Genomic DNA, 25,622 nt, shown 5'->3' with positions numbered 1-25,622 from the left:
GGTGTGGCCTTATGCCGCCTATAATTCACACTCCTGAGACCAGGTCGGAGTAAATAAACTTATGCAACCTGAACCCAGGTATAATGTATAAATGTTTATTAAAAGACAATCTGGTTACAAAAAAAAATAAGGTAGAAGAAAAAGGTAGCGCGAGTCCACCTTTCATAACTCTTTTGTCGACCTATGCACCCTTCGGTTAAAGATGAGTAAATTACTAGCATCCAGAGAGCATCGTATGTAACTAGGCATTGTCTGTTATTTGGGTGTTCTTAAAGGGAATGGCCACTTTTCAATACATTCTGTTCTATTAGACATGTCTTTGCCTCTTCTGAGAACTTCAGCCTCTCCTTGATCTCACCATGCTGCCCTCTGCATATATACACAACTTGTGCCTCTTTCTCTCACAGTTTCATTGATGGACACAGGGAGAGGGAGGGCAGGGCGATTCATAATCCCCTGCTGCAGGCCCCTCCTATTCATTAGTGCTCCATAGAGAGTCTACAGAGAAGACAAAAGTAAGTAGCAGGAATGCTGAATCACACGATGAACATTCAGGGATTATTAAGGCAGTAAAGGCACATAATGATAACTTATGTTAAATTGTGACCAACCTTTTTAAAGGACATCTACCACAAGGATCAGGGACTGTATGCAAATGAGCCTGAAGCTCATTTGCATACAGTATTTCTTCCTGGTGGTAGATGTCCTTAAGATGTAGATGTATTTTAAAAAAACTTGAAAGGTGGGGGCTGAGAGCGAAGCAGTCTGCTGCACCGATAAGTCATATGTAGTTTTTTGAAATGCATCCAAACCAAAGCCCAACCCCTGGGACTACACAGAGGATTCTGTCAGGATACAAGGTAAGTTACAACACGCAATTATATTGTAATGAAAATGCTTAGAGAAAGCAAAAAGGCGGATGTACAATGCAGGTGTGATGGGCTTCTGCAATCTGTCTTTAGTGAAAATTAGGTCTCTGGTGACAGGTTCCCTTTAAGATGGTTTTACCCTATATGAGTTTTGTAATGTTTAATAAGATCTGGTCTGCGGTTAAAACGTTTACCGCATTCAGAGCATGAAAATGGCTTCTCCCCTGTATGAATTGTCTGATGTTTATGAAGAGATGAATTCTGGTTAAAACATTTCCCACATACCGAACATGAAAATGGCTTCTCCCCTGTGTGAATGCTCTGATGTCTAACAAGAGCTGATTTATTGTTGAAACATTTTTCACATTCTGAACATGCAAATGGCTTCTCCTTTGTATGAATTTTCCGATGTATACCGAGACCTGATCTCTGATTAAAACATTTCCCACATTCTGAACATGAATATGGTTTCTCCCCTGTGTGAATTCTCTGATGTATAATAAGATCTGATTTCTGAATGAAACTTTTTTCACATTCATTACATGTAAATGGCTTCTCCCCGGTGTGAATTTTCTGATGTTTAACAAGATTTGATTTGTAGTTAAAAAATTTCCCACATTCTGAACATGAAAATGGCTCCTCCCCTGTATGAATTTTCAAATGCAAAGAAAGTGCTGAATTATGTTTAAAACATTTTCCACATTCTGAACAAGAAAACGGTTTCTCCCCTGTGTGACTTCTCTGATGTTTAAAAAGATCTGATTTCTGGTTAAAACATTTCCCACATTCTGGGCAAGAGAATGGCTTCTCCCCTGTGTGAGTTCTCTCGTGTATAACTAGAGCGGATTTATCATTATACTGTTTACCACATTCTGAACAAGAAAATGGCTTATTTCCTGTGTGATTTCTCTCATGTTTAAGAAGCTTCGATTTCTCTATAAAACATTTCCCACATTTTTCGCATGAAAATGTTTTTTCCCCAGAGTGAATTTTTTCATGTTTAACCAGATTTGCTTTTTGGTTAAACGATTTGCCACATTGTAAGCATAGAAATGGCTTCTCCCCGGTGTGAATTTTTTGATGTCTGTCAAGGACAGATTTTAGGCTAAAACATTTGCCACATACAGTGCATGGAAATGGCTTCTCCCCGGTGTGAATTTTTTGATGTCTGTCAAGGACTGATTTAAGGCTAAAACATTTCCCACATTTAGAGCATGAAAATGGTTTTGCCCCTGTGTGAGTTCTCTCATGTTTAACAAGTTTCGATTTATCTGTAAAACATTTTCCACATTCTGAGCATGAAAACCGCTTCTCCTTTGTGTGAATACTTTGATATCCAATCCTTCTGCGACTTTTATTTCTGGTCTGTGATGAAGAAGATGGAACCTGTATAATAGGATCCGATGAGGGTAAATCTGCAATCTTGTCAACCTTGTCAGATGTATCGTGTGCTAGACCACGACCTTCCACTTGGAAACCTGAAGATATAATGTTATAACAAAAACCATGCAATATCTAGTAGTCAACAAATATGTAAAAAATACACAATATATACACAAATCAGAAAGAACTACTGAGTATATAAATGTAACTTAATAAACACACCCACCATGTATCTTTGCAACCAATTGTGATAAGATACAAAATTTACAATGAAAATTCAGATTTTTCACGTAACCCCTTAGCGACGCGTAGTTGTATAGTAATAGTAAAAATAAAAAAAATTCAAATCACTCCCTTACCCTAGAACTGATATAAATGAACTGTTAAAATCATAAACATGTTAGGTAACAGGCATCCCAAAATGTCCAATGTATTAAAAAATAAAATCCGTAACGGAAAATAGCGTGCAAAGTCAGAAATGCACATTTTTTGCCATTTTCAAAAACTAATGAGATAACTAATGTTACACCACCAATCATAGGTTATGGCTCTTGGTATCTAGGTCATATTAGAGATGTCCTTAGCTGCCTAATAGCCACCCTGTGAGGCTGTAAGAGATGTATCCTTGTCAGGGATTTGGTTGAATATCAGTTTGATGACATTTTTTTTTTTTTTGAACCATATGCGTTCTTTGAAATAAAAACTGTAAAATACAGCTGCCCCAGAATATCATAGTAGGTTAAGATGTCATAAATTCACAGGTGATGAAATATACCATGATGTAATGTTGGATTCAGTATGGAACTATCCCAATGGGGTAACTATGATGGTTAGTGTTGTACATCAGTGTACGGTCAACATAAGTCTGACTGAAAGTGGAAAGAAAACTAAAAAGAATGTGCATATCTTGTGGTGATGTTCTCTTACTGGATCTACCTGTAGGAGACACATCCAGAGACTGAATTCCTTCTTTCCATACAGATAATGAAAGGACGTGTGGATTTAGTCCTGTCTATTACCTGCTGATGTGAGGGGCTGGTGGTCCTCCATCATGACGTCCTTGTACACATCTTTGTGTCCTTCTAAATACTCCCTCTCCTCCATGGAGAAATAGACAGCCACATCCTGACACCTTATAGGAACCTGACACACACAATGATCCCGTCATCACCCAGATCCCTTCATAGCGTTACTGTATAATGTCCCAGCATTCCCAGCAGTGTCACCTCTCCAGTCAGCAGCTCCATCATCTTGTGGGTGACTTCTAGGATCTTCTGCTCATTGATGTCATCATGTATCAGGGGGTGAGGTGGAGGAGCCGGGATTGGGCTCAGGGTTCTCCCCCGTCCTTCATACACAGGGGCCTGACAGCGCCCACTAGAGGTCTTCCTCACTACTGTGTAATCCTGGTTATGGAGAGACACAGTGATAAATCTCCCTCCATACATTTCCAGAATCTCTCACCTCTCCAGTCCTATCATCTGTTATTCCCATAGATAATGATGTAATGTGACATCATCACAATCTCTCACCTCTCCAGTAATATAGAAGAGAATCTCTAGGGTGAGCTGGAATATTTTCTCCGACAACTTGTCTCTCTCCATCTGTGACGGGTCAGTGAGGAAATTTTTCTAGAGATATGGAAAGGAAATAATTAAAAAATATAATATAAAACTTTTAGTTTAATTTTGGATGTATTCTGGCCGTAAATACGGGACATATGGCACCCTAGCCATATAAAATAGGGTGGGCTGGCAAATGATGGATGGCTGACAGAACGCTCCTCCCACTGGTCCTGGATACTGCACATATATACGGCAGCAAACGTGCACACAGCACGTATTTAGCCCAGAAGTCTCGTTGACTTCTTTTAGCCATACGGAGCGGAAATACGGTGGAAAATAGGACATACACTATATTTTTATATGTTCCGCTCACTGTAAGGTATGGTGGAAAATACAGCCATGTACATGGATGGCCTTATTGCCTGTTGGAATGCATGGGGCCGTATGGTGGCCGTTATAATATGTTCTGTACAAGTCGTGTGCATGGGGCCTGAGGGATAAAATCTTGTACAGATCACCTCCATGCAATGAGGAATGATGGGGACTGGTACTTACCTCTGCTGTCTATACAAATGGTTAATGGTAACTTTGCGTGTATCTCACCTCTCTACAATAGTTCCTAAAAGTTGTAGTGCCTGTATCAAATGCTTATAGTCCCCGGGCTACAAATAATTAAAAATACATCTTGTCCTAAAATAGTGATGGGAGAATACAAAAGTAGTAGAAAAATATCTTTAATAGACATTGCCTTAAAGTTAATGATGAATATGTCCCCAGTAATCCTAATATAAGTCATGGCCACTCACCTCCTCCTGCAGAGAAGTTCACTAAACACGATACTACTCTGGAATTACAGGACCTGTGATGATGTCATAGTCATGTGACTAGTTTCATGTGTGGGAGGAGTCAATAGGTCACATGATCAGGTGTTACTGGCTTTTCTTCTCTGTGTGTGCAGGCTGTGCTGCTCCCTGCAGGATGAGCTCAGCGTTATGTGACGTACAATGCCTATTGTGGATAGAGTCGGTGTGCTATCCCTGTTTTTCATCCTACGAACCCATTGTTTTCTTTGTGGCTATTCACATTTCTATTTGCAGACCAAAGAAGTCATTGGGTTTGCAAGCTTTTGTTCAGTTGTTTGCCATACATGAATACCAAACTCTGTTTTGGAATGATTTTATGGAACGTAAACTGGGACAGAAATTAACCCCTAGGCGCACCAGGACGTTATAGTATGTCCCCGCGGCACCGGCTCATGAACGGAGCCGGCACCAGAAGCAGCGGCAGTCAGCTGTCTATCAAGCATGACCAGTGTATTGGATGTATTGAATAAATTAAAAATAAATACATAAAAATATAAGCCCCTAAAATGTCACTTTCCCATAAAAACACTTAATAAAGTATAAACAAAAACACACAAAAGCTCCGCATATTTGGTATTGCCGTAAAAATCTGTATAATAAAACAATCGTTACTGGACCCGCACTGTAAACGCCGGAGGAAAAAAACGCAAAAAAATGTTTTGAAAAAAGATAATTTTTCATTAATACACTAAATGCTCTAAAAAGTGATTTAAAAAATGTTATGCACTCTAAAATAAGACCACTAAAAAGAACAACTCTTCTCGCAAAAAATAAGCCCCTAACCAGATTTGTCAGCCGAAAAATAAAAAAGTTCTGCATATGAAAAGATGCTAAAATGAACAAGATTTTCTCCAAATTAGTTTTTATTCAGTACAATTGAATAAAATACACAAAACCCCCACATATTTGGTATCCCTGCGTCCGTAACAATCTGCATAATAAAACAGAATCGTTATTAGATCCGCAAAGTGAACCCCGTTTAAAAAAAAACCCAAAACGCTCCAAAAAAAGATAATTTTTAATTAATACCCTATAAAAAATGCTATAAAAGGTGATTTAAAAAATGTTATGCGCTATAAAATAAGACCACTAAAAAGAACAATCCTTCTTGCAAAAAATAAGCCCTTAAACAGATTTGTGAGGAGAAAAATTAACATTTTTGCCAAATTAATTTTTATTCAGTTAAAATGGGAAAAAAGAAAAAAATCTATATAAATGAGGTCTTTTCGTAATCGTGGCGACTCATAGAATAAAAATAATATACTATTTTTACGGTATGGTTAACGGCCAAAAAAAACCCCACATAAACATTTTCCTTAAAAAATTGATGATTTTCATTTCCTCCACCAACAAAGAGTTCTCACCAATTAGCTATGGATGCCCCAGAATTACGTACCAGAAAAGTGCATCTCATGTGGCAAAAAAAATAAGCCCCTATAGGTCCTCATTAAACAAAGAAAAAAATTATAGCCTGTACAATGTGATATAGCAAATCTGATCTGGATGGCGCCTCCTTCCCTTCTATGCCCGGCCGTGCACCCATACAGCAGGTAACCACCACATATGGGGTATCGGTACTCGGGAGAAATTGGGTATCAAACTTTGTGGAGCCTTTTTTCATTTAATCCATTGTAAATCTTTAATTTTCCACCCAAAATGAGTGTATTGTGAAAAAATATTACAATTTGTAGACTGCACCTCCATTTTGTTTTAACCCCTATAAAACACCTAAATGGTTAACAAACTTCTTAAAAGTGTTTTTTCATACGTTGAGGGGTGTAGTTTCCATAATGGGGTAATTTATGAGTTTTGCTATTATTTAGGCCTCTCAGTGTCAATTAGAAGTTGAGCAGGTCCATCCAAGTACAGGTTTTGGTGATTTTACAAAAAATGTGAAAAATGATACCTAAATTCTGAGCCTCATAACATTCTAGTAAAATATGTGGAATCTTAAAAAACCATCCAACATAAAGCAGACATTTGGGAAATGTAAGTTATGAATTTATTTGGGTCCTATGACTATCTGCATCAAAAGTAGAGAATTTAGAACGTTGAAAATAAAGAATTTTTCAAATATTTACAAACTGTCAGCATGGAATTTTAAAGGACTTTCTGCAACATCTCAGTCAGGGGCATCACTTGAGGGCTTGCAGAGGGTGCGGGCGCAACCATCCCCAAGAGGCTTAGGGGGCCTACAAGGTGGAACTTTCCCCCTATGAGAAGACTACTACTATAAACAATACAATACAATAAACAATACTAGGGCCAGCTGCATCAAGTTATGCCACTGATCTCAGTATAAAATCAGTAAACAACAAGCAAACAATCCACTCCAAACCACTATAAAACAGGAGAGGACAACAGTGCCAAAAGAAAAAAGCAAAAGTCCAAACCTTCACAAAGTCCAAAAAATTAAAATGCTTTCCTTCGCTTCTATGTTCCTCAGAATTTTTGGCAAAGAATTGCACAGAAACCAAGAAAAGAAGAACAGTACTTGTAGGTCTATGATTTTAGAAGTAGAGATATATTTAGTAATTCCAATATATCGGTTTGATGTCTTACTCGTTGACCATGTTCGCCCAGCATACACGGTAATCTGGGTGTAGGAAAGAAGATCTTGCCAACTACGCCGCTTACCTCCAAGTTTCACCCACTGTTTAGTCACACTAGTTACTCCCGAAAAAAATGGAAAAACAGTAGTGGAATAGAGTTTTTTAAAATCAAACGCTTCTTTAACCCCATAGCGCAATAAGACGTACCTGTACGTTTTGTTGCGCATGGGGGAGTATGAAGAGGGTTCAGCCTCTCATTGAGACTCGTAGGCTTGAGGGCAGGCTATTAGAAATCATAGTAAAATAGCTATATACTGCAATATATAGTATTAGCAATCAGACCCTGGAGGATCTGAAATAATGGTAAAAAATGTTTTTAAAAAAATATATGAAAAAATAGTAAAAATAAAAGTTTAAATCACCCTAGATCACATATAAAAGTAAATAAACAGTAAGAATCATAAACATGTTTGGTCTTGCGTCCCAAAATGTCCGATCTACCAAAATATAAAAGCGATTTTTCCCAGCGTTTAACCCTGTAACGGAAAATGGCGCCCAAAGTCGAAAGTGCCACTTTTTTGCCATTTTGAAAAATATAAAAAAATTTGATGAATAGTGATCAAAAGGCCATACAGTCCTAAAAATGATAGCATTAGAAAACATCATCAAAAGTCACAAACAATTACACCACCACAGCTCCGTGCACTGAAATATGAAAAAGTTATGTGCCAGAATATGGCAAAATGAAGAATTTTTTTTTTGGTATGTATGAAAACATTATAAAACCTATACAAATTTGGTATCCTCGTGATCGTACTGAACCAAAGAATAAAGTAGACATGTGATTTGGGGTGCTCAATGAAAGCTGTAAAATCCAAGCCCAAAAGAATATGGCGCAAATGCGGTTTATCTTATCTTATTTTTTTCCTGGTTCCCAGTACACAGCATGGAATAATAAATACCATCACTATCAAGTGCAATTTGTTACGCAAAAAACAAGCCCAAACAGAGCTCTTTAGATGGAAAAATAAAAAAGTTACAGATTTTTGAAGGTGGGGAGTGAGAAATGAAAATGCAAAAATGAAAAAGGGCCACGTCCTTAAGGTGTTAAAGATGCCTTGTCTGCATGGGACCTGACATCTCCCCTGAGCAGCCTGATCTCCCTGGCCACTAGGATTGACATGGGCTTCTCTGAACTCCTGGAGGAGCAGTGAGCAAGGATCCGACAACTACCCCTCTTGGCTCCAGTCTTTCAAAGATCACCGGGTCTGCTGCTGAGGAACCCATGCAGGTGGATAAAGCTCGGCTGATCCCCCCAAGAGTGTTCCAGACGAAGACTGGAGAACCTGTCTCTATTGTGCCATCCCAAAACACTTTCTTCATACTTGTCTAGTCCGTCCTCAGCGTCCGGGAAATGCACGCACCTAAGGTTCTTGGGAGAAGCGTCCCTAGGTGAGAGCAAAGCTTCTGCACATCTGAATATCCCTGTTCTGCTTAGCTCTGGGACAAGTAGCCAGTTCCAGGCTTCTGCCTTCCTGGATTCCGGCTCTGCAGGAAACTTCATCAATGCTGCTCCAATGGTCTCCCAACATCATCTTCCTGTGTTCCGTCTCGAGAAGCTGCTGGTCATCTCGTCTGTCGGGGCAGATTCTCTAAGAACCAGTCCGGTACCCCACCGAGCCTCTATGTCTGCAAGTAAGAGCGTTGCACAAAGAGAGACTTTCATTTTATGTGCAACCCCGGTCTACATCTTCTGTTCTTCAGGGTCTTTCTTGATTGCATCGCAATGCACTTATGCTTGTGGCACTTCATCCTGTGGCCTCCATGCCTTCTCCGGTGTCCTCCAAGCCTCTGATGGGTCTCCCCGCTTCTTATATGAACTTTGCTGACCCCTTCTCAGAGTATCACGCAGAGACTCTGCCACCGTATTGTCCCTACGACTGCCCTTTAGAGCTTCTGCCGTGCACATTTCCACAAGGTCGGGTGTACCCACTGTCTGTCCCTGAAACTGCAGCTATGTCCGCCTATGTAAAGGAGAACCTGCAGAAGGGGTTCATACATAAGTCCTCTTCCCCTGCTGGTGCTGGGTTCTTCTTTGTGGCCAAGAAGGATGGTTCACTCTGTCCGTGCCTAGACTATTACAGCCTAAACAAAATTACTGCAAAGAACCGTTACCCTCTGCCTCTGATTCCTCAAAACTATCGGCGGTTCTTCAGTGGCCTTGCAAAGTAGGAATTCAGTCCATCCAAAGATTCCTCTGGGCTTTGCTAATTACTACAGGCAGTTTATACCACACTTTTTCCTCTCTTGTGACTCCTAAGCTCGGGCCTCTGGCGGCCAAAGAAGCTTTCTCCAAGCTGAAGTCTTCCCCTGGCTTCTGCTCCTGTGCTCACTCAGTCTGATATGAAGAAACCGTTCTTGCTTGATGTTGACGCCTCCTAGGTAGAAGCTGGTTCCGTTCTCACCCAGAATGGGCCCAAAGGCGGAACTCTCACTTGCGGCTTCTTCTTGAAACGGGAGCTTATGGCCATAAAGCTTGCTCTAGAAGAATGGCGTTCTCTTCTGGAAGGAGCACATTATCCGGTCTGTATCTATACTAACCACAAGAATCTCCTGTATCTCCAGACCGTTCACCACTTCAATCAGCTTCAGGCTTGATGGTCCCTATTCTCTCGCTTTAATTTCCTGATCCATTTCCGTCCTGCAGAGAAGAATGTCAAGGCCAATGCCCTCTCTAGAGCCTCTGACATAATTTTGGATGAACAGACTCCTCAACATATTGTTTGTCCTGAGCGGCTTGTTGTGGCCGCCCCTGTGGATCTACGGCAACTGCCTCCTGGCAACACCTACGTCCGACCAGCTGTCCGAAGGATACTGACTTGGGGACATTGTTCTCGTGTGGCTAGGCATCCTGGGGTGCAGAAATCTGTCGCTCTCATATTTCAATTATACTGGTGGGCAGATTTGGTCAAGGACATTCAAGATTTTTTGGGTTCATGCGCTTCCTGTACCCTTAACAAGGCATCATGTCTCAAGCCAGCGGATCTGTTCCAGCCATTGCCGATACCAAGTTGCCCATAAACTCACATAGCCATGGACTTTATTACGGATTTCCCATCTTCTGGTAATACAGACATCTAGGTGGTGACGGATTGGTTTTCTAAGATGTCTCTGCCTGGTCTACCCTCGTCTCCTCGTCTTGCCAGCCTGTTCTTCCTCCATATTTTCTGGCTTCATGGACTCCCTCTGCACATTGTCTCGGACTGTGCGGTGCTGAAGCGCATAAACCCTGTGGCGTATGAGCTCTGCCTTCCTCCCACTATGCGCACACCGAACTCCTTCCCTTCTGAAGCCAGTTATCCTGAATCGCTTCTCCTGAAAAATGCCTCCTCCGGCTCCTGTAGGAGGTCCTGGATATGAAGATGCTTAGAGGGAAGCTGTTCATCCTTGTTGACTGGAAAGGGTGGAGCGTGAGGAGAGATCATGGGAGCCTGAAGATAACATCCTCTCCTGCAGAGGTTTCTTTAGACCAAGAAGAGGGGGAGGCCGAAGGGAGAGGGTACTGTCATGGGTGCTCCTGTGACCCATATCCGGGGGTCGCAGGTGCCCCCGTGTGCCTCTCTGTACCCCTAGAGCCAGTCTGCAGCCTTACTCACATTCCCTGGCTCCAGTGGTGGTCTCTGCAGTCCCCCTGCATCCTCCTCTCCTAGTGCAGCGCAAGCGAGACGGCTCTGTAAAGTTTAAAGGACCAGCACGCCGATAATTGATGCTGGCCGGCCGCCTGCCCTGATTTCCTGTTATGACCTTGATTCCAATCCTGACTTTGCTCCTGTGCCGCCTCTCCTGAACTTCCACTACGTCTCTGAATCTGATCCCGTTCTGCCCGTCCTGACCTCCTGCCTCTCCCGACTCCATCTCTGCCTTACACTACTACATTCTGCACACAAGGCATGTACTACTACATCCTCCGCAAATGGCGTGCACTATTACATCCTCTGCACACGGCGTGCACTACTACCTTCTCCGCACACGGTGTGGACAACTACATCCTCCGCACACATCGTGTGCACTACTACCTCCTCTGTATGCGGTGTGTACTATTACATCCTCCACACACGGCATGCACTTATACATCCTCCACCCACGGCATGCACTACTATATCCTCTGCACACAACTTGCAGTACTACATCCTCCGCACAAGGCGTGCACTACCACATCTTCTACACACGGCCTGCACTACTACATCCTCCGCACAAGGCATGCACTTCTACATCCTCCACATAGGGCGTGTACTACTACATCCTCCACACACCGCATGCACTACTACGTCCTCTGCACACGGCCTGCACTACTACATCCTCCACACATGGTGTGGACATCTACATCCTCCGCACACGGCGTGCACTATTACATCCTCCACATACAGCGTGCAGTACTACATCTTGCTCTATTACCTCCTCCGCACACGGCGTGGACTACTACATCCTCCGCACACTAGGCTTACATTACTACATCCACCGCACACGGTGTGCACTACTACTACCTCCACACACCGTGTGCACTACTACATCCTTCGCACTAGGCGTGCACTACTACATCCTCCGCACATGGCATGCATTGCTACATCATCCACACATGGCATGCAGTATTACCTCCTCTGTACATGTCGTGCACTATTGTATCCTCCGCACACCGTGTGCACTACTACATCCTCCACACACTGCGTGCATTATTACATCCTCCGCACACAGCGTGCACTACTACCTCCTCTGTGCACGGCATGCACTACTACATTCTCCACACACGGTGGCACTACTACATCCTCCACACGCGGCGTGCACTACTACATCCTTCGCACTAGGCGTGCACTACTACATCCTCCGCACACAGTGTACACTACATCCTCCGCACATGGCATGCATTGCTACATCATCCACACACGGCATGCAGTATTACCTCCTCTGTACATGTCGTGCACTATTGTATCCTCCGCACACCATGTGCACTACTACATCCTCCACACACACTGCGTGCATTATTACATCCTCCGCACACAGCGTGCACTACTACCTCCTCTGTGCACGGCATGCACTACTACATTCTCCACACACGGTGGCACTACTACATCCTCCACACGCGGCGTGCACTACTACTTCCTCTGCGCATGGCGTGCATTACTACATCCTCCGCACACGGCGTGCACTACTACTTCCTCTGTATATGGCATGCATTATTACACTCTCCGCATACGGCGTGCACTACTACCACCTCCACATACGACATGCACTACTACATCCTCCACATAGGGTGTGTACTACTACATCCTCCACACACGGCGTGCACTACTACCACCTCCACACACCGCGAGCACTACCACATCCTTCGCACTTGGCGTGCACTACAACATCCTCCGCACGCGGTGTACACTACTACCTCCTCCATACATGGCAGGCACTACTACATCCTCCGCACATCGCGTGCACTACTACATCCTCCGCACACGGCGTGCACCACTACATCCTCCTGTGATGTCAGCGGGTGGGTGTCGCCTTGCGATCCCCACTTGCCTTGTCACAGAAGAAGGAAGCACTTGTGTCTGATTTATCGGGCGCTGAACACTAAGTAGATAAGGGGGGAGCCTGTCAAGGTAGCAAAAGGAGGCGTGGTTTTCCACTTCCCATATTGGAAAACATATAAGCATATTTCCTTACTCTACGTGTGCAGGACTCTTGCTGGATGAGCTCAAGGTTATGTTATGTACAACGCCTCTTTCAGACAAGGGTTTTCACATCCGTATCCTATCTGATTTTCATCATACTGACCCATTGTTTTCTGTATGGCTATTGACTTAACCGTTTGCAGACCCCAGACTTCCATAGAAGACAATAACAATTATTTATTATGGCCTTTCAAAAGGAAAACTTCTTTTTTCCTTTCTGCGCCTCTTGTAATGTCCTAGCATTTAATGAAATGATACAGTCCCTGACACATGAGGCTCATACCTATTAGCGAAAAGTGCTGAGCGTGATATAAAATATTAATATTGTGAATATCGGAGGTTCTTTTCAAGATTTGGTAGGATCATTGATGTTAGATTAAGAATGTTTAGGCTTGGCGCAGTTAGGCACAAGGTGGGTTAGGTATTGCATAGTTGGGCTTCAGCTTATATAGGTTATAAGGTTTTCTTAATACGACATATGTTTTCAAATGCAGCGTAAAGTCGATCTACAGATATACAATCTACATTTTCTTTAAACTAATTGTCAAAAGAGGATTCCATAATAAATCTTTGATGATAACAAAAACAGGTATAATAGTAATCTTTATTTATATAGCTCCATCATATTCTGTAGCTCTTTATAGTTCATGGAGGAGACATACAACAAAATAAGACAGCATTAATACATAGTCATATGGAACAGTAGTAGTGAGGGCCCTGCTCCCGAGAGCTTACAATATAGCCATTCTTTATAATGGAATACAAATATTTTTCTAAATAATAATGCTGTTTGAATCAGCCACCAGCCGCCATCTTATATACAGATTCCAAGGTCAATGGGAAAGAGAAGCCTGGAGTTTGGTATTTGGTGTCTACTGGATAACAGATGGGAGGAGCACACAGGATGGGTTAGTAAAGAGAGTTGAAGTTTCATGCAGTCAGAGAATGTGTTATCAATTATTTCCATCTTACGTGCATATTTCTCATGGTCAACAAGACCAACAGTTTCCAATTGAAACATTTCCCACATTGTCAGCCTCCAGATAATTTTCAAGTTCTTTAATGTCTAGAAAGATCTGATTTACCATTAAAACATTCCCCAAATTCTCAATCTCAAACCTGTCTTTTTCCCTTTTATGAATTTTGTGATGTCTATCGAGACCTGGTCTACAGTTAAATCATCTCCCACATTGTGAGAATAAAAATGGTTTCTACCTTGAGTGAATTTTCAGGTGTTTAAGAAGACCTGCTTTCTGATTAAAACATTTACCACATTCCGAACATGAAAATGGCTTCTCCCCTGTGTGAATTCTCTGATGTATAACAAGAGATGATTTCTGTATAAAACATTTCCCACATTGTAAACATGAAAACGGCTTTTCCCCTGTGTGACATCTTTGATGCGTAACAAGAACTGATTTGTGGATAAAACATTTCCCACATTGTAAACATGGAAACGGTTTCTCCCCGGTGTGACTTCTCTGATGTCTAACAAGATTTGATTTCTCATTAAAACATTTCCCACAATCGGAACATGTATATGGCTTCTCCCCTGTGTGACTTCTTTGATGTACAACAAGCGTTGATTTCTGGGCAAAACATTTCCCACATTGTGAACATGAAAACGGCTTCTCCCCTGTGTGAGTTCTCTCATGTATAGCAAGAGCCGATTTATCATAAAAATTTTTACCACATTCTGAACAAGAAAATGGCTTAATTCCTGTATGAGTTCTCTCATGTTTAATAAGCTTTGCTTTCTCTCTGAAACATTTTCCACATTTTGCACATGAAAACTTTTTTTCTCCGGTGTGAATTTTTTCATGTTTAACAAGATTTGATTTCAAATTAAAAGATTTGCCACATTCTAAGCATAAAAATGTATTCTCCCCGGTGTGAATTTTCTGATGTTTACCAAGAGCTGATTTATGATTAAAAGATTTTCCACATTCTGAACATGAAAATGGCTTCTCCCCTGTGTGAAGTTTTAAATGCATAGATAGCGCCGGCTTACAGTTAAAACATTTCCCACATTCTGAACATGTAAACGGCTTCTCTCCTGTGTGAATTCGTTCGTGTATAACTAGAGCCGATTTATCATTGAAATTTTTACCACATTCTAAACAAGAAAATGGCTTACTTCCTGTGTGATTTCTCTCATGTCTAGTAAGCTTTGCTTTCTCTATGAAACATTTCCCACATTTTGTGCATGAAAACTTTTTTTCCCCAATGTGAATTTTTTCATGTTTAACAAGATTTGCTTTTAGGTTAAAGGATTTCCCACATTCTAAGCATAAAAATGGCTTCTCCCCAGTGTGAATTGCCTCATGTTTAACAAGATTTGCTTTCAGGTTAAAAGATTTGCCACATTCTGAGCATGAATATGGCTTCTCCCCTGTGTGAGTTCTCTGATGTATAACAAGAGCTGATTTCTCAATAAAACATTTCTCGCATTCTGTACATTTAAATGGCTTCTCCCCGGTGTGAATTTTCTGATGTTTAACAAGATTTGATTTGTAGTTAAAAAGTTTCCCACATTCTGAACATGAAAATGGCTCCTCCCCTGTGTGAACTTTTAAATGTATAGACAGCATCCATTTACGGTTAAAACTTTTCCCACATTCTGAACATTGAAAGGGCTTCTCCCCTGTGTGAATTCGCTCGTGTATAGCTAGAACTGATTTATCATTAAATTTTTTACCACATTCTGAACATGTAAATGGCTTCTCCCCGGTGTGAATTTTCCGATGTTTAGCAAGATTTGATTTGTAGTTAAAACATTTCCCACATTCCAAACATGAAAATTCCCTCACGTCATTTCTTTTATGTACAACATTTCTGCGACTTTTATTTTGCTTCCCAGTCTGTGATGAATTAGTAGATTGAACCTGTGGGATAGGATCACATGATCGATCTTCAAGGGCTGAGGGTAAATCTGGGATCTTGTTTTGCTTATCAGATGGATCCTGTACTTTGCCATGACCTTCTGCTGTGAAATCTGGTGATATTAGACGTCCCTCTGGGCTTCTGGTGCTGTCCTCTGACAAGAAAAAAATAGAGGTAATTAATTTAGTTTAATCTAGACCAAAATAAGTTCCAATCTGACGGAAGACCGCATTGCAGGAACTAGTATATTTATAAGGTTTCCCACTTAAAGCTCAAGCCAAAAAATGTATTATTATTATTTATGTTTAGTTTGTGTGTGTGTGGGGATGATTAACTAGCAGTTTTAGGAAATATTTGGAAAGTCTATTTATATATGTGTGTATCCGTGTAATCCGTAACGGTGAAATACAGATTCTTTGGTGGCCTTATATGATGAACTGATGCTGTCCCTGGAGCTTTATAGTTATCTGGGAGGCTATAAATCCGGACAAAACTAAAAACATCATAAAGTAATGATGGAATTTATTTTGAGTTGTACTCAGAGGGACCTCAGGAGGAACTATAATGCTTGGTGTCCTATTGCTGGTGCAGTGTACGAACGATGGCCAATGTAGGCCTCATGGATAGAAGAAAGAAAAGCATGACAGGAGTCTTCATGTTGTGTGGTGATGTTCTCTTACTGGATCTACCTGTAGGAAACACATCCAGAGACTGAATTCCTTCTTTCCATACAGATAATGAAAGGACGTGTGGATTTAGTCCTGTCTATTACCTGCTGATGTGAGGGGCTGGTGGTCTTCCATCATGACGTCCTTGTACACATCTTTGTGTCCTTCTAAATACTCCCACTCCTCCATGGAGAAATAGACAGCCACATCCTGACACCTTATAGGAACCTGACACACACAATGATCCCGTCATCACCCAGATCCCTTTATAGCGTTACTGTATAATGTCCCAGCATTCCCAGCAGTGTCACCTCTCCAGTCAGCAGCTCCATCATCTTGTGGGTGACTTCTAGGATCTTCTGCTCATTGATGTCATCATGTATCAAGGGGTGAGGTGGAGGAGCCGGGATTGGGCTCAGGGTTCTCCCCCGTCCTTCATACACAGGGGCCTGACAGCGCCCACTAGAGGTCTTCTTCACTACTGTGTAATCCTGGTTATGGAGAGACACATTGATAAATCTCCCTCCATACATTTCCAGAATCTCTCACCTCTCCAGTCCTATCATCTGTTATTCCCATAGATAATGATGTAATGTGACCTCATCACAATCTCTCACCTCTCCAGTAATATAGAAGAGAATCTCTAGAGTGAGCTCGAATATTCTCTCCACCCTTGTTTCTCTTTCCATCTGTGACGGGTCAATGGGTAAATTTTTCTATTGAGCCTGAAAATTAACGTGCAAAAATATAACATTATTATTAGTATTTAGAAAATACAATATACAAGTCTAATTTTATATGTGGAACATACATTTTTATTGGATTGTCGAAGTCTAGATCCTCCATGCTTGAGGTCACATGACAACTACATATGTTATAGGTGTTTCCTAGTTATTATAAATCTGGACCTTAGACAGAAACCTCTGAGTAAGTAATAAAAACTTGTACAGATCACATCCATGTAATGAGGAAGGCAGGAAACTGGTACTTACCTCTGCTGTCTATACAAATGGTTAATTGTTACTTTGTATATATCTCAGCCTACAATACTTCCAAGTTGTAGTGTCTGTGTCTACAAATCCCTCTTGTCTGACAGAACAAGCCTTGCCCCGCAATGCTGATGGGAAAACAGAACCATAGTAAAATTACCTATAAGTGACATATCCTGAAAGTGTTTGTGATGAATATGTCCCCAGTAATCTTGATATTAGTTGTGACCACTCATTTCCTCCTGCAGAGAAGTTATTAAACAGGAAACTACTCTGGAGTTACAGGACCTGTGATGATGTCATGGTCATGTGATCAGTTCCATGTATGGGAGGAGTCATGGCATCACATGATCAGGTGTTATGGCTTGGCTTCTTGTAGGTCATGCTTGGTGTTAACCCCTTAAGGGGGCAGCCAGTTTGCACGTTGAGGCTCAGCCCATTTTTTTTAAAATCTGACTAGTGTCTCTTTGTGTAGTAATAACTTTTTTAACACTATAACTGATTTTAACACTGTTTTCTCGTGACGTGACACATTGTAGTTTATATTAGTAGTATAATTTTGCTGATTGGTCAGGTTTTTGGGGGGCAAAAATTCTACATTTTAGGAAAAATGAGCAAAAAAATTTCAATTTTCTAACTTTAAAATGTTCTAGTTTTTTGACAAGTCATACCATAAAATTTTGTAGAGTACTTTCACCATTTGTCTTTTTTCTATTTCCATCATGATTTATAGTTTTAGTAGCAAGTTCTCAAATTGCATGCACCACTACCTCCTGCGCACACGGCGTGCACTACTACCTCCTCCGCACACGGCGTGCACTACTACCTCCTCCGCACACGGCGTGCACTACTACCTCCTCCGCACACGGCGTGCACTACTACCTCCTCCGCACACGGCGTGCACTACTACCTCCTCCGCACACGGCGTGCACTACTACCTCCTCCGCACACGGCGTGCACTACTACCTCCTCCGCACACGGCGTGCACTACTACCTCCTCCGCACACGGCGTGCACTACTACCTCCTCCGCACACGGCGTGCACTACTACCTCCTCCGTACACGGCGTGCACTACTACATCCTCCACACACCACGTGCACTACTACATCCTCCGCACACCACGTGCACTACTACATCCTCCACACACCAGGTGCACTACTACCTTCTCCAAACACCACGTGCACTACTTCTACTATCACAGCACACTGGTGTTCCTGCTGTGAATTCCAATGTGCTTCCCAGTTCTGTTCCCCTGCTGTCACCTGAGGCTTGGACCTGTATCCTGCCGTATTACCTTGGCTGCCACCGCAGGCTTAGTGGCACCAGTGGAACGACCTGGTGGCACCCCGCTGCAACAAGACTATCCCGCTTTGCGGTGGGCTCTGGTGAAGACCAGGTGCCATTTAGATTCCGTTCCCAGGTGTCGGCTAGTACCATCTCCCACGGTGGTCCAGAGGGTCCACAGACCCCAGCAAGACCCCATTCTCGTGACAGTTAGATCCGGCCATGGATTCCGCCTCCGGAAAAGATTGATCTTTGCAGCATTGTCTACCAGCAGTCTCTACAAATTGCTGCTCAAAAAGAAATACTAGGTAAAGTTGCTGCCACACTTCAACAGCTGCTTGATGCCCAGCAACAAGCTTCTGAGACTACTCTTGCTACTCCTCCACCCGTCCCGGCATCTCTTCCGGCTGCTGAGCCAAGACTCAGACTTTATATGCCCGATAAACTTGATGTTGACCCCAAACTGTGAATTTGATGCCATCTCAATTTGTCACCGAACGCTCCAAGGTGGCATTCATCCTCAGCCTGCTTTCCAGGAAGGTCCTGTCCTGGGCTACTCATCTATGGGACAGAAACAATCCAATCACGGCCTCCCATACCAACTTCCTGGCTGAATTCCGCTCCGTGTTTGAAGAACCCGCTCTAGCCTCCACATCTGAAATGGCGCTGCTGAACCTGCGCCAAAGGGACTCAACTGTGGGTGAGTATGCTGTCAAGTTCCGCACACTGGCTTCTGAGCTCTCCTGGAACAATGTGGCCTTGTCAGCAACTTTCAAAAAAGTCTTCCCTGGTTAAAGACGCACTGGCTGCCATGACCTGCCGGCTACCCTGAATAATCTTATCACCCTGGCCACGCGGATAGACATGCGGTTCATGGAGTTTGCTGGAGAATTGCATCACTAGCAATCTCAGGCTCCGCTTCCTCAATTTTCTCGTCTTGCTCCGGTTTTCAAAATGGCGCACCAGGTCCTGGCCGCACAGTCTGAAGAAGAGCCTTTGCAAGTCGACAGAGTTAGTCTCACCCCCGGGGAACGTTCCAGACATCTCTGCAAGAAACTTTGCCTATACTGTGCCAGTCTAGAACATTCCTTTGGGGCTTGTCCTGTCCGTTCTCCCACGTCCAGCAGACGCCAAAACCTTGGGCTTCTGGGAGGTACTTTCCTAGGTGTCAATGCTGTGTGTCCACGTCTGACGGTTCCTGTAGACCTCGGTGTCGGTGGTCGATCTCCTGTGCAAGTCTCAGCACTTCTGGACTTTGGTTCTGCAGGGACGGCACCCTGGTCTCCCGGCATCACATTGCAATGTTTCCTTTCAAGAATTCGCTATCCCTATCTGCCGTTGATGACAGATCCTGTCCAAACAGGTCCGGTTCCGTACTGAGCCAATTTTTCTTCAGGTTGGAGCTCATCACAAAGAGAGTCTGGTCTTCTATGTCCTGCCACAATCCACATCTCGTCTCCTAGGTCTTCCATGGCTGCAACTCCATGCTCTGGTCTAAACTGGAAGACTGGGGAGGTCCTGAGTTGGGGACCAGAATGTCACTCTCGCTGCATGGGTTCACCTGATGAATTCCCAGGATCATAGTCCTCAGAAGAGAACGCAGAAGAAGGGAGGCCCTAAGGGCAGGGGGTACTGTCACGGGTGCCCTCACGAACCATGTCATGGGTAGTGGGCCCACCCATGCCCCTCTATGTGCCGCTGTGCCGGTCCCAGGTCTGAACTTAACGCTCCTGCTCCAGATCTGACTTGGCCACACATGACCCCGCTCCCTAGGCCGAGTGTGCCGGCTCTTCTGGATTTAAAGGGCCAGCATCCTGGTGATTGGCGCTGGCTAATCCGGCTCTGCTATAAGTCCGGCAACTCTTAGCCATATTCCTAGTGAAGTGAAAGCCCTTCTGTGTCTCCAGAATTCCTGTTATTCTGATCCGGTGTTCCAGTGTCTCCTGTGTTGTGGTCATCCGTTCTTATTCCGTGTGCCAGTCCGTTCCTGCCTTTATGTACCGTGTGCCAGCTCCTGTGTTCCTGCTGTAAGTTCCAGTGTGCCTTTCAGCGCTGTTCTCCTGCTGTCACCCCAGGTTCGGACTGCCATACTACCTTGGCTGCAACCACGTTGCCAGAACCTCTCTGTATTGTGCCAGTCCCAAGAACTTCATTGGGGCTTGTCCAGTTCGTCCCCAAACGCCAGCACCTAGGGCTTCTGGGAGAAGCGTCCCTAGTTGTGAATTCAGCTTCTCCATGCCTGACAGTTCCAGTGCTCCTCAGTGTTGGTACCAGCGCTCCAGTGCAAGTCTCAGCATTCTTGGACTCCGGTTCCACGGGGAACTTTGTGTATGCCGCTCTTGTCTCCCGGCATCACATTCCGGTGGTTCCTCTAAAGCATCCCCCGCCATCTCCTCAGTCAGCGGATAGCTTCTCTACGATCCAGTCCGGTACCGCACTGAGCCGATCTGTCTACAAATTAGAGCTCTGCACAAAGAAAAACAGTCATTCTGTGTACTGCCATGCTCCACATCTTCTCTTCTCCTGGGTCTTCCATGGCTGCAACTTCATGCTCCGGTCCTCAACTGGAGAACTGGGGAGATCCTGCGTTGGGGCCCTGAATGCCATTCACGCTGCATGATGGCACCTCTACCTGTCCTGACTTCCTCGGTGTCTAACAAGTCTCTGGAAGGCCTGCTAGCTTGTTAACAGGACTTTGAGGGTGTTTTTGCCAAAAAAACAAGCAGAGACTTTGCCACCGCATCGTCCCTATGATTGCCCTGTGGATCTCCTGTCAGGTGCCTCTCCTCCTAGAGGTCGTGTTTACCCTCTTTCTGTTTCAGAGACGGCTGCCATGTCTGAGTACATCAAGGAGAACCTGCAAAGAGGATTCTTATGCAAGTCCTCCTATCCAGCTGGCGCAGGGTTCTTCTTTTTCACCCATAAGGACGGCTCCCTACGTCCCTGCATTGACCATCGCAGGCTGAATAAGGTCACGGTTAAAAACCGCTACCCCCTGACGTTGATTATGGAATTCTTTCTCTGAGCTGGATCTCCATAGTGCTTATAATCTCATTCGGATCCACAAAGGTGACGAGTGGAAGACGGAGTTTAACATCCATGATGGTCACTTTGAATATTTGGTGAGGCCTTTTGGACTGTGTAATGCCCCTGCTGTCTTACAGGTGTTTGTGAATGACATTTTTAGGGACCTGCTGTACTCCTGTGTTGTGGTTTACCTCAACGACATCTTGGTCTTCTCTCCAGACATCGAGACCCATCAGTCACGCGTACGACAAATTCTTGGCCGCCTCCAGGCCGACCGTCTCTATGCTAAGCTGGAGAAATGTCAGTTTTCAATGCGGCCTTCCAATCCTCGGCTATATTATTTTCGTCAGGGGTCTCCAGATGGATCCTGCTAAACTGTCTGCAGTTCTACAGTGCTCATGCCCAGAAGATCTACGAGCATTACAGAGGTTCCTGGGTTTTGTGAACTATTACCAGCAGTTTATTCCGAATTTTTCCACTCTGGTCTCCCATCGTGGCACTCACCAAGAAGGGTGCCAATTCCCATGCCTGGGCCCCTGCAGCTGAAGAGGCATTTTCCTTGGCTCCTGTGCTTGTTGTTGCAGAGCTTGTTGTTGCAACTCTTCAGCAGCTACCTCCCGGCAATACGTATGTTAAACCTGCTCTCCGGAAGAGGATTCTGTCTTGGGGACATTCTTCGCGTTTGGCTGGGCACCCAGGGGTGCAACGTTCCGTGGCTCTCATCTCCCGCTACTACTGGTGACCAGATCTGGTCGAAGATGTCCGGGATTTCATGGGATCCTGTTCCTCCTGTGCCCGTAACAAAGCCTCTCATCTCAAACCAGCTAAACTGTTACTTCCGTTGCTGATACCCAGTTGCCCATAGTCTCACGTGGCAATGGACTTTGTCTGGCAATACTGTCATCTGGGTGGTGACGGACCGGTTTTCCAAGATGTCCCATTTTGTTCCCCTTCCAGGTCTTCTGTCTTCTCCACGGCTTGCCAGTTTGTTCTTCAAGCATATCTTCCTGCTGCATGGACTTCCGATGCACATCGTGTATGACTGAGGGGTCCAGTTTGTGTCAAAGTTCTGGCGTTCCTCATGTAACCAGCTGCAAGTTAGTCTTGACTTTTCTTCTGCCTACCACGCTCAGTCGAATGGTCAAGTAGAGAGAGTGAACCAGACTGTGGGCTGTTACCTTTGTCACTTTGTCTCAGCCCGTCTAGACAACTGGGTTAATCTGCTTCCATGGGCTGAGTTTTCTTACAATTTCCTAGACTCTGGGTCCGCTGGTGCAGCTCCATTCTTTGTGGTCTACGGACGAATCCCTCATCCTCTGCTTTCGCTGTCTACTCCCTCCGATGTCCCAGCAGTAGAGGATTTGGTGCAGGATCTTAAATCAATTTGGGACCATACCCGTCAGTCTTTTCTTCATGGCTTTAACCGTACCAAGACTCAAACTGACAGGAAGTGGCGTCCTCCTCCTGTCTTCTCTCCAGGTGACAAGGTGTGGTTATCTTCCAGATAAGTACAGCTGAAGATACCAAGCTACAAGCTTGGCCCCCGCTTCCTTGGTCCCTTTGAAGTTATCAAACTCATCAATCTTGTGGCCTACAAACTCTGCCTTCCTTCCAGGTCTCCCTCCTGAAGCCTGTCGTCTTGAGCCTCTTCTCTCAGCAACCTCCTCCTCCTGAGGATGACTCCCCAGATGTCTATGAAGTTAAGGAGGTGCTGGACATGAAGACCGTGAGAGGTAAGCGATTCTTCCTTGTAGACTGGAAGGGGTTAGGTCCCGAAGAGAGGTCATGGGAGCCAGAGGAGAATATTCTGGATCAAAGCCTCTTCCAGAGGTTTCTTGGGGGGGGACGAAGGGGGTACTGTCACGGGTGTCCCCGCGATCCATGTCTCGGATCGCGGGCGCACCCGTGCCCCTCTTTGCGGTGAGGTTTCCCCCTGGCCTGAACTTACCTCTCCACGTTGCAACTCCCATCCCAGCTAGCCTGCGCATTCCCGCTCACCACTAATTGGCTCTGGCTATTTCCGGGTTCCCGTAAAGACCGGCGGCTCCCATCATTCCCCACCGGATCTTCAGCCATTTTCCATGAAGTGAAAGCCCCACTGTGTTCCTGCGTTTCTGTGCCTGCTTCTGTGTTCCTGTTCCAGTTCCTGTGGTCCTGTTCCCGTGTTCTTGCGTTCCTGTGTTTCAATATTCCCGTATACCTCCGTTCCTGTTCAGTGTTCCCGTTGCCTTCTGCTCTGACCTCCTGTTGCTGACCCTCCTCACCACCTAAGGTACCTCAACCTTGGCTGCCACCGCGGGCCAGACCCACCTGTGAAACGACCTGGGGGCACTCCGCCGCAGCAAGACCATACCGCTTTGCAGCGGACTCTGGTGAAGACTAGGTGGCACTTAGATTCCGATCCCAGGTGTCGGCTAGTACCATCAACTGCGGTGGTCCAGAGGGTCCACAGATCCTGAACTGTGACAATAACTACACATGAGGCTCATACCTTTTAACTAAAAAGTGCTGAGGGTAATATAAAATATTAATATTGTGAATATCGGAGGTTCTTTTCAAGATTTGGTAGGATCATTGATGTTAGATTAAGACTGTTTAGGCTTGGCGCAGTTAGGCACAAGGTGGGTTAGGTATTGCATAGTTGGGCTTCAGCTTATAAGGTTTTCTTAATACCACATATGTTTTCAAATGCATCATAAAGTCAATCTACAGATATACAATCTACATTTTCTTTAAACTAATTGTCAAAAGAGGATTCCATAATAAATCTTTGATGATAACAGAAACAGGTATAATAATAATCTTTATTTATATAGCTCCATCATATTCTGTAGCTCTTAACCCCTTAACGCTCTGCGCCGTAGCTCTACGGCGCACAGGTATAAGGGATGTATGAAGAGGGCTCACGGGCTGAGTCCTCTTCATACAAAGGTGGGGGTTTTTGCAAAATGCATAAAACCCCCACCGCTAATAACTGCGGTCGGTGCTAGCACCGATCGCGGCTATTAACCCCCCCGTTGCCGCCGGCGGCATTTAAAAGACGGCGGCGCGCGGGCGCCGCCATCTTTTTTTCGATCGCCACGCCCCCGAACGTCATCGGGGGGCGGCGATCGGTTGCCATGGTAGCCTCGTGTCTTCTTTTGACACGAGGCTATCTGGCAGCTGCAGATTCGTTACAATGAGCCAGTGGCTCATTGTAATGAATGTGCTGCAAAAATGCCATATATTGCAATACAGAAGTATTGCAGTATATGGTAGCAGCGATCTGACCATCTAGGGTTAATGTACCCTAGATGGTCTAAAAGATAGTGAAAAAAAAAAGTTTAAAAAATGAAAAAAAATTAATAAAATATTAAAAGTTCAAATCACCCCCCTTTCCCTAGAACGGATATAAAACATAATAAACAGTAAAAATCACAAACATATTAGGTATCGCCGCGTCCCAAAATGCCCGATCTATCAAAATATAAAAACGGTTACAGGCGGCGGTGACCTCCGAGGCGGGAAATGGCGCCCAAATGTCCGAAATGCGACTTTTACACCTTTTTACATAACATAAAAAATGAAATTAAAAATGATCAAAATGTCGCACAGACCTCAAAATGGTAGCAATGAAAATGTCGCTTCATTTCGCAAAAAACGACCCCTCACACATTTCCGTGCGCCAAAGTATGAAAAAGTTATTAGCGTCAGAAGATGGCAAAAAATTTTTTTTCTTTTTTGTACACATTCGTTTAATTTTTGAAAATGTATTAAAACACAATAAAACCTATATAAATTTGGTATCACCGCGATCGCACCGAACCAAAGAATAAAGTA

At 44.0% G+C, this 25,622-nt stretch overlaps 2 protein-coding genes across 2 annotated transcripts in view; both read right to left on the bottom strand.

The window, feature by feature from the left end:
- The window catches only part of LOC140065404 (uncharacterized), a 106,033-nt gene that overhangs the window by 34,940 nt on the left and 45,471 nt on the right, over nucleotides 1–25,622 (bottom strand). The gene's annotated exons all lie outside the window — the stretch shown is intronic.
- Nucleotides 694–16,731, bottom strand: LOC140065427 (uncharacterized). The gene is made up of 4 exons (XM_072113049.1): nucleotides 16,608–16,731; nucleotides 14,481–15,989; nucleotides 14,199–14,396; nucleotides 694–2,047 (listed from the first exon to the last, which is right to left on the bottom strand). The coding sequence occupies exons 1-4, from the start codon at nucleotides 16,690–16,692 to the stop codon at nucleotides 1,005–1,007; spliced, it is 2,835 nt and encodes a 944-aa protein (XP_071969150.1). The 5' UTR covers nucleotides 16,693–16,731; the 3' UTR covers nucleotides 694–1,004.

This window comes from Engystomops pustulosus, chromosome 6 (genome assembly GCF_040894005.1).
Source record: "Engystomops pustulosus chromosome 6, aEngPut4.maternal, whole genome shotgun sequence".
Classification (NCBI taxonomy): Eukaryota; Metazoa; Chordata; class Amphibia; order Anura; family Leptodactylidae; genus Engystomops; species Engystomops pustulosus.
Note: the sequence above shows the minus strand (reverse complement) of the source record. Positions and strands in the feature narration are given on the sequence as shown.